The following is an 8,617-nucleotide window of genomic DNA, read 5'->3' as shown; positions in this document are numbered from 1 at the left end:
CTCAAGAAGCTGACCAACTGCTTCACTGAGGCTACTTAAAATCAAACAAGTACATAGCCAATATTCATAACTTCGAATACAAAAATGACACCTGCGTGCAAATAGGATGAATATATCCAGTAGATCATAACCGTTGCAGAGATACGTTACATGGCATATCTAGCATAAAACATATTCCAGTTATGTCATATTTACACTCAAGCATATTTCTATAAAGCATTATGGGGTGCAACGTCACATTCTGCCACTGGCAAATTAGGATTTGTGAATTACTTGGGGTAATAGAAGGAGGTTATGGGTTGTCAAATTATTGTATTGTAATAGTCTTGCCAACTCCTGCAATTTTAAAACTAATCTCATATTTGATGTTTTTCTTAAAGCTTCAGTTCCCAGAGTTATGAAATTACATTATAATCTGTTTTATTCTTTAAAAAAAATTAGACTACATGCTTGGGGAGCAAAGTGGGAAAACATGATTCGAGTGCAACCTAAAAACTCTGAAACCAGATGGTAAATAATAAGAACCCAAGACTTACTTTTTACAGTCTCATGACTTTGAGGAGACCTGTCTCATGATTTCTGAATGCTTGAGGAGGCATTACAGTTGTCCAGCCAGGATCAAATCTTGCCCTGGCTGGACAGAGCCTCAAAGGGGAGAAGCAGCATTGCCTGTTATATCTTCTGCTCCTGGGATGCTGCCAGTCAGGGCTGGATTCTAGGAGGAAGACTTAGGGGATGAGGGAGATGTAGCCCCCTGAGATAGCAGGCATCTCTCACTGCAGCATGCACTCTAATGGGACAAGAGCTTTGAGGAACAAACATTTATAATTCCTTCTCCTTGGCAGAATCCATGGTACTAAGAGTCAATAATAAGCATTTTTCTTCTTAGGATCTTGAAGCCCTTCATAGAGGCAGCTATTGTATTATCATCCCTTTTTACGAAGAGGGAACTCAAAGAAATCAAGTGACTTGCTTATGGACAGACACTGAATCAGAAGCAGTCAAAACCGGATATTTTGCAAATACATCATCGCAAAATAACTGATTTATTTCAAACAAATTAATCTGCGGTTCTCTTTTTTAAAAGAAATTCCAGCAGCAAGGGACAGCACTTGCATTTGGGAGAAAAAAAAAAAAAAAAAAAAACGACTAATCCCTCCAGCCGTATAAACCAAGGACAAGGAGTCATCATAGAATTATAAATGGGCACTTTCATGAGGGTCAATAACACCCAGGCTAGTGACTCAGAGACACTATTTCAGTCGGAGGGGTGTGGTGGACAGGTGGAATGATCAGGGGGTGGGGTTGAGCAGCTTGGGAAGGTTTATAAAGTGAGAGCTTTGAGCCTGTTTGCACCCAGCCAAGCTTCTTCATTGCAACAGCTGCTCCAGTGCACCAGCCACATCTCTAAGGTAACATGGCTTTCACAGGCAGATATGAAGTGGAAAGTGAAGACAACTATGATGCCTTTGTGAAGTGTATTGGTGAGTATACACTGCAGATTTTTCTCAATGAATCTTAATGAGTTTTAATAAACTACTAGATAAACAATGCAAAGGTTTGAGGCTTGCTCCTCCCAGGTGTTGAGGGTGTTTGATATCTATCAGAAAGTGCTGAGCACCTTATCTGCCAGTCCCTGGCTGGCAAGTGGGTTATACCTTCATTGATTCATTTTCTTCAATGCAGCTTTCAATCACATCTTCAGAATATCATCATCTACAGCAAACCTCAGGCCTGCTCCTACTAAAGTCTGAGTTTAGTGGGAGCAGAATCAGGCCCAAAGGTACTTGTAATACAATGAATTAGGGGGCCCAATATTCAAACCTCACGCTCCACTTGTGCTAGTACAAACTTGTGACTGCCCTCTACAGGAGTAGGTGCCTGAGTGTACCCTAACTCCATATGAACTTTTAAAAAGCCAAGGCCGGTGTAGGCACCTGTGAAATCCATGGAGGTAACTGGGTTCTGTAAGTGTAAATGTTTGTTTTCAGGCAAGTGTTCAACTATTTAAATGGCATATGTAAATATTAGAATGTAATAGGGTTTTTTCCCTACAAAGTACAGAAAAAAAACTTTGTGCACATGTAACTTCATGTGCGTACATGTGTATAGACTGGATAGATACAGCTGAAAAATTTACCACCACCCTCCCCCGACCATGGACCCTTTCCAAACAATCTTTCACAGTCTCGAGCTGCAGCTAGCTACAGGGTTGAGGGCTCATTGCTTCCAAAGTGTGCTTCCAGCATTTTGAACTATGACACCAATATAAAAGAGTGGGGATCCATGTAATCAGTCATGAATTTCTCAATAGAGGAAACCACAGACCATTGTTTTCCTTAAATACAGAAGAAAATATGATTAATGGGATATTAGCTTTAAAACCTGTGTTTCCGTTGGGTAGGTATCCCCAGTGATATCATTGAAAAGGGAAGGAATTTCAAGATTGTCACAGAAGTGGCACAGAATGGAAATGACTTTGTCTGGACCCAGATCTACCCCACAGGCCACTCCATGACCAACAAATTCACCATTGGCAAGGAGGCCGACATGGAGACAATGGGAGGTAAAAAGTTCAAGGTAAATTAATTTAGTCCTATGGTTTAATGTTATTTCAATAGTAACTTAGTTGCCTAGTCTATTTCATAATTTAGGGGACAATGGTCCATAGCATCTGGTACTCCATCTGAGGGATTTTGTCAATGCCGTAATCCTGACACATATGAAGAGATGCCCTGTATTGTTTTTAATCTACCCACTATATTTTTGAACATAAATCTATTTCTAAATATGCCCATAGAGCTGGGGTGGGCAAACTTTTTGGCCTGAGGGTCACATCGGGGTTCTGAAAGTGTATGGCGGGCTGGTGTAGTGTATTAAATTGCTCCCTGTAGGAATGTGTTACTTACAATGTGCTACTTACGGCTGCCAGTCTGTAGTGTATTAAATTGCTCCCCGTAGGAATGTGCTACTTATGGGGTACTACTTACAGCTGCCAGTCCTGGTGCTCCGTAAGTAGCACATTCCTAAGGGGAGCAATTTAATACACTACACCCGGCGGCACTTGCAGCCCCGCCGCCCAGAGCGCTGGCAGCATGGCAAGCTGAGGCTGCGGGGGAGGGGCCAGGGACTAGCCTCCCCAGCCAGGAGCTCAAGGACTGGGCAGGACGGTCCCTCAGGCTGTAGTTTGCCCACCTCTGCTGTAGAGACTTCCCAATCTCTTGATTTTCAGGCCAATGTGCAGCCAGTTCAAAGAGTTTAGTGAGGACTTGAACATTGTGACGTTAAAAAAAAAACAGGGGGGAAAAGAAAAAGGGTAGAATGACAGCCCCAGAAGGGCCCGTGCCTCAAGCAGATACACTGGCTCTCAGAACTCATAGTAACAACAACTGCCACCCCATCCATAACAGTTCATTAACTTCTGCCTTCCATGCCAGATTCCCTTCAGTGACTGGTGTAGAGAGTAGGGAAAAGTTATATCCCTGCCTCCTTTCCACAATCTAGTGTTGACAAAAACCAGGCACACACTCAGCATCAGGATTCCCATTGTGCTTCAGCCTTGACCCATGCAAGGGAGCTCTCATTTCCTCCTTTGTAAATCCATGCAACCTGGCCCTATATATTCCAATGTATTTCACTATATAGACCACTACTATAATAATGATTCTTTCTATTTCCCATCAAAATTTACAAGAGGCATGAAGCAAGCCTCACATTTCTTAGATATGAGGAAGGATGGCCTGGTCTTCCAGGCACTGCCTAGAGACTCAGAAGACAGATTTAATATCTGGCTTTGCCACAATCTTCCTAAATGACCTGGAACAAATCACTTGCTCTATTCTCCATCTATAAAATGGGGATAATATTTCCCTATCTCAGGGAGGTGTTGAAAGAATAAACTCGTAATATCTGAGCATCTCAAAAATAATGATGCAAGTACCAAATTGAAGCATTATTCATTTTTAACAATAGGAAAGCCAACCATCACATGGGGAAATGTGACACCAAACAGGGACCCGAACCCCTATTTCCTGATTTCTAGATTGGTTTGTCAATCATAACATTGTTTCCTCTACATTTTGACTGGAGTTGTGCAAAAAGCCAAACATTACTGGCTTTACAAAACCCTTGAGACTTAACATACGTACAATTACAAGGAGAGTTACTTTCATATACTGCAAACTTTTCATCCAAAGTTGAAATGTTACAAACGCTACCCTTCCCCTTTCTCTATCCCAGAGACACTTCAACATGTGGATCCTTTTGGGCTGCCAAAGATGCGAGTGGGGTAATTAAGACAAAAAATGGTTCTCATGTGAGAAATGCTTCCTTCAATATAACACAAAATGCAAAGCTGACAGGGGTTTTTCCCTCTTGTCTGTGAAAGAAGTCGGTTCATTTTTTACCTTGAAAACCACTATTTTTCTAATTATGGCTGACTGGTCTTAAGTCATTTTTGACTTACAAGCTTGGACAAGCCTAGTTATCTGAGAGAGACCAACACTACGAGGACTGGCTATGAAAAGAGTACTCTACAGAACCTTCTGTCTCTGGATATACTGTTTCAGTGACTGGCCCAAAGAGAAGATATGTTACTTGCTACTACTGCTAGCTACATCTACTTTAGCTTAAGCTGTGAGAATTTATATTTAAGAACTAGGATTCTGGTCTTGTTAGTGTCTGAGAATATGTAATAGTGTCTGTAGCACATGGGTTCGCTCACATCTTATTTTCTTTAGAGGCTGTTGAAAAGCAGTTATGCATGATAAAGCCCAAGAAATCAAGACAATGATAAACAAATTTCCATTACAGGCAACTGTTAAAATGGAAGGTGGGAAAGTGGTTGCTGATTTCCCTAACTACCATCATACTGCAGAGATTGCTGGTGGAAAACTAGTAGAGGTAAGTCTCTAACCATCCTTCAGAGGCACTCCATGAAACTTAAAGGAATATTGCCAGGTTAATTACAGCACGGAACATTGGGCTTTATCTTTACAAAACCTAAGGGACCACTAGAAGTGTTTTCATTAGATTTTAGATTTTTTGGGGGTGGGGGTGGGAGGTAAAAGGCAGGATTTTAAAGCAAGCCTTCCCCCCGCAGTTTTTGTAGCATAATTATCAGATGTGAAATAGGCAAGTGTTTCATTGTTCCATCCGAATGCAAAACATGTTTAAAAATGGCTTTCATGGTGAATTAGATTTTTTAAATGTCATAGGTTCATGAAACCCAGATAATTGTTAAACACAATTTAGTATTTATATTTTGGATTTTTTCACCTGACTTCTCGCAAGTTGACCAGTCTGTCCTTGACTGACTTAGCTGACTACATAAAGTACATGGGCTTCAAGAGTTGAAATGGAAACAACACTTATTGAAGTCTTCTATAATAGTGAAGCTTTCTGTATATTTTTTTAAGGCTACCTCTGACCCACTATATCTGGGCTATAATTTTCTATATTTCTGGCATAGTGTTCCATAGGATGGTTTAAAAGTTCTACAGAAAGTTTACAATTTACTGTTAAATTCTGTAGGGTTGTAGAGTAATTTCTATAAAACTATTTGTTTTGCATCGTTATCAAATTCCATGGAAGTGTGTTATAAAGAGAAGAAATAGTTTCACCCAGTTTGGAAAAACAGGGACACTGCCGAACCAACAAGAAGTCCAGATAGTGATGGGAAAGATGGATTTTGGATAATCTGGACTGATACTTACTAAAACCTAGAGCGGGGTCCAGGTTTCTCAGATAGGCCCCTCTTCAACAAAGTATGTGAGCACATGCCAAACTTTAAGCATAAGGGCTTCAATGCATGAGTGGCATAAGAAGTCAGGACTTGACTTCAGATGAGGACTACAATAAGTAGTTAGAGTTATATACATGCTTAACCACCTTGCTGAATTGAGCCTATCGTCACTTCCTGGCAATACAGCTACCTGCATCGAAACTGATATTTCCATCCATTTATTGCTATTGTAGAACACCCATTACAGCCTATTGTCTCAGGTATCATCTCAGGGTCAGGTATTCTAGGGTGGAATCCCTTAAAACATCCCGAAACATGTTTTTATGGAGATAGTTGCTATGTAAAATGTATTTCTATAGGGCAGGGGTAGACAACCTATGGCACATGGTGCCAAAGGCGGCATGCGAGCTGATTTTCAGTGGCACTCACACTGCCCAGGTTCTGACCACCGGTCCGGGAGGCTCTGCATTTTAATTTAATTTTAAATGAAGCTTCTTAAACATTTTAAAAGCCTTATTTACTTTACATTCTATAATATATAACTAAACTATTGTTGTCTTATAGAAAGAGTCCTTCTAAAAACGTTAACATGTATTACTGGCACGCGAAACCTTAAATTAGAGTGAATAAATGAAGACTTGGCACACCACTTCTGAAAGGTTGCCGACCCCTGCTATAGAGTATCCCAGGATGAAGTGTATTAATAATTTAGTTTCGGGGATCAAATCTTTTACCAGCAAGGGGCATAATCCAAGCTCTAACAAATCTTTTCCATAAGTAACTCTGCAGTTCTAGTTACCATGTTCAGAGTCTTTGGTTTGTTCTTTATTCCAGATCTCTACAGCTGGTGGTATAACCTACAAAAGAGTCAGCAAAAAGCTGGCTTAAGAAGAACTCATCTTCCAGTGCACTGAGAAATGAATATCAAGACAATCAATAAATCAGTTTTAGAAACTCCATCTCTTTCTGTGTCTCTATTGCAAACAAATGAGGGAACAGTTGTTTCAAAGGGAGACAACTTTAATTTTTCCATCTTAATGTTTGTGTAATTAAGGGTTCTGGCACACACTCCTAGTCAAAAACATGAGATTTTAATCAAAGTGCTCACACGCATATAGTGACTGTGCTGCAGTCTAATTCTTTCAGGATTCATTTTGTGCATGGCATAGGAGAGTGGTGTCTATAACCATTTGGTAGTTTTCTTATTTGGCCTCTGACTATGCATGATAGGCAGTACTCTGTCCAAAGCAGTTATTCTAGTAAGAGCAGGGGAAAGAGGTTTACCTTTGTCTCTTGCTAAAGATGAGAAATTTTACATAATTGAAAAGCTACATTTGTGTATCCTCATTATCAAACCTTTCAGTATCAAAAGAAGGGTATTTTGATTATATACGTGGGAGTGATAAATCTGCTAGCATTGCTACCGTGGTTACATTATTATTGTTATCCCTCTTTATCCAAGTGGTTAGCCATTACTTGTGGGCTTGCGGGTTTTTTTGGAGGATGTTTAGATTCCCTCCCAGATCTTTTCCAGAACACCTTGTTCAGTTCTGGGAAAACACTTCATCCAGTTCTCTGGTGTAAAACTTAGTTTGACTCCAGATTTTGTCACTCAGCTTCCTTGATTTGGCATATAGCAAAACTATGCTGAGTTGATCAGACTCAAACATAGGGAGTGGGCATAAGGCGTACCACACATCCAAAGTTACACACAACTTCATAAACATTTACTCATCTCATTGCATTTACTATACATGATATCACATTTTTGGCTTGGTCACTTTTCAGGAACCAATCCCTGTGCTGCATTCTGTCCATGCCTGACCCCTTCTTTACATTCCTAACTGATCTTGTCCACTTTAGTAAATGGTTCCCTGGGTGTTCTCCCTTTTTTCTTAGCTGGCTCAGACATTGTTTTTTTAGCTTACTGGCCTATTTACTTCACCCTAATGATCTGTTTATCTCCCTATTCTAGACTTCAAGAAATGAGGCCTCCCTCCATGTGTTAATTACTCCACTCAGGCCAGGCCTAAACTGGAGTCAGGTATTTTTCAAGAACTCAGTAGGAATTAAAGACAAGGCAGGTTCTTTAGTCACAGTTTCAGCTACTGCTCTGCCCCAAAAGCCCTCTCTTGGCTTTCTCTCGGGGTTGCACTGCAAGTGCTTCTGCTGCCATCTCCATGGCTTTCTGGCTGCTTCTCCCCCCCATTTCTGCTCACAGACAGGGCCGGCTCTGGCTTTTTGGCTGCCCCCAGCAAAAAAAAAACAAAAACGGGGCAGCCAGAACGGCAAAGCAAAAAACAAAAAAAACCTGCAGCTGCACAGGAGCCAGGGGGAGGGAGCGGGCGGGAGAGAGAGAGAGAAGGGGGGTGGCCAGGGCTTCAGCGGGGCGCTGCCACGCGGCCCCTCCTGCCCCGCCACCTGCCGGGAAGGCTCTGCGCCACTCCAGTCGGCTGGGAGGGAAGGACGCGGGCTGTCCTGCCGGGCTTGCTGCAGGGCGCTCCCGTCCTCCGCGCCGCTGCGCCCTACAGGGCGGCCGGAGCATAACACCACACAAAAAAAAGCGGCCATGCCGCCCTGGGATTGGGCGGAATGCCGCCTCCTAAAGCTGCTGCCCCAAGCGCCAGCTTGCTCGGCTGGTGCCTGGAGCCGGCCCTGCTCACAGATACACACACCTCCCAATAATATCCAGTCCCCTGAGTCTGCATTCAGCCCTCAGTGAAACCCCTACACCCACAGAGCTCAGCTTCTGGCCATACTCACCTGTGGCTCTGTTTCAGCTTTCTTACTACAAAAAGCTAAACTACTACACCTCTACCCCAATATAACGCAGTCCTCGGGAGCCAAAAAATCTTACCAGTGAAACCGTGTTAT

The 8,617-nt window shown here is 42.1% G+C and overlaps 1 protein-coding gene across 1 annotated transcript; it reads left to right on the top strand.

Annotated features, from left to right (window-relative positions):
• Positions 1-1,283: 1,283 nt before the first annotated feature.
• On the top strand, positions 1,284-6,701 carry FABP6 (fatty acid binding protein 6). Its single transcript, XM_005297998.4, has 4 exons — positions 1,284-1,484; positions 2,405-2,580; positions 4,813-4,902; positions 6,578-6,701. Exons 1-4 carry the CDS (start codon positions 1,418-1,420, stop codon positions 6,629-6,631), a joined length of 387 nt encoding a protein of 128 aa, XP_005298055.1. The 5' UTR covers positions 1,284-1,417; the 3' UTR covers positions 6,632-6,701.
• Positions 6,702-8,617: the final 1,916 nt, after the last annotated feature.

The sequence above is a fragment of the Chrysemys picta genome, chromosome 8 (assembly GCF_011386835.1).
Source record: "Chrysemys picta bellii isolate R12L10 chromosome 8, ASM1138683v2, whole genome shotgun sequence".
NCBI lineage: Eukaryota > Metazoa > Chordata > Testudines > Emydidae > Chrysemys > Chrysemys picta.
The sequence above is the reverse complement of the archived record's forward strand: the minus strand, read 5'-3'. Positions and strand labels throughout refer to the sequence as shown.

Bases quoted from the DNA above. Each gene is read 5' to 3' on its own strand.
- FABP6 (XM_005297998.4), top strand. From the start codon at position 1,418: ATGGCTTTCACAGGCAGATATGAAGTGGAAAGTGAAGACAACTATGAT. The intron at 1,485-2,404 runs GTGAGTATACAC...TCCGTTGGGTAG, and splicing joins TGCCTTTGTGAAGTGTATTG to GTATCCCCAGTGATATCATT. The intron at 4,903-6,577 runs GTAAGTCTCTAA...TCTTTATTCCAG, and splicing joins CTGGTGGAAAACTAGTAGAG to ATCTCTACAGCTGGTGGTAT.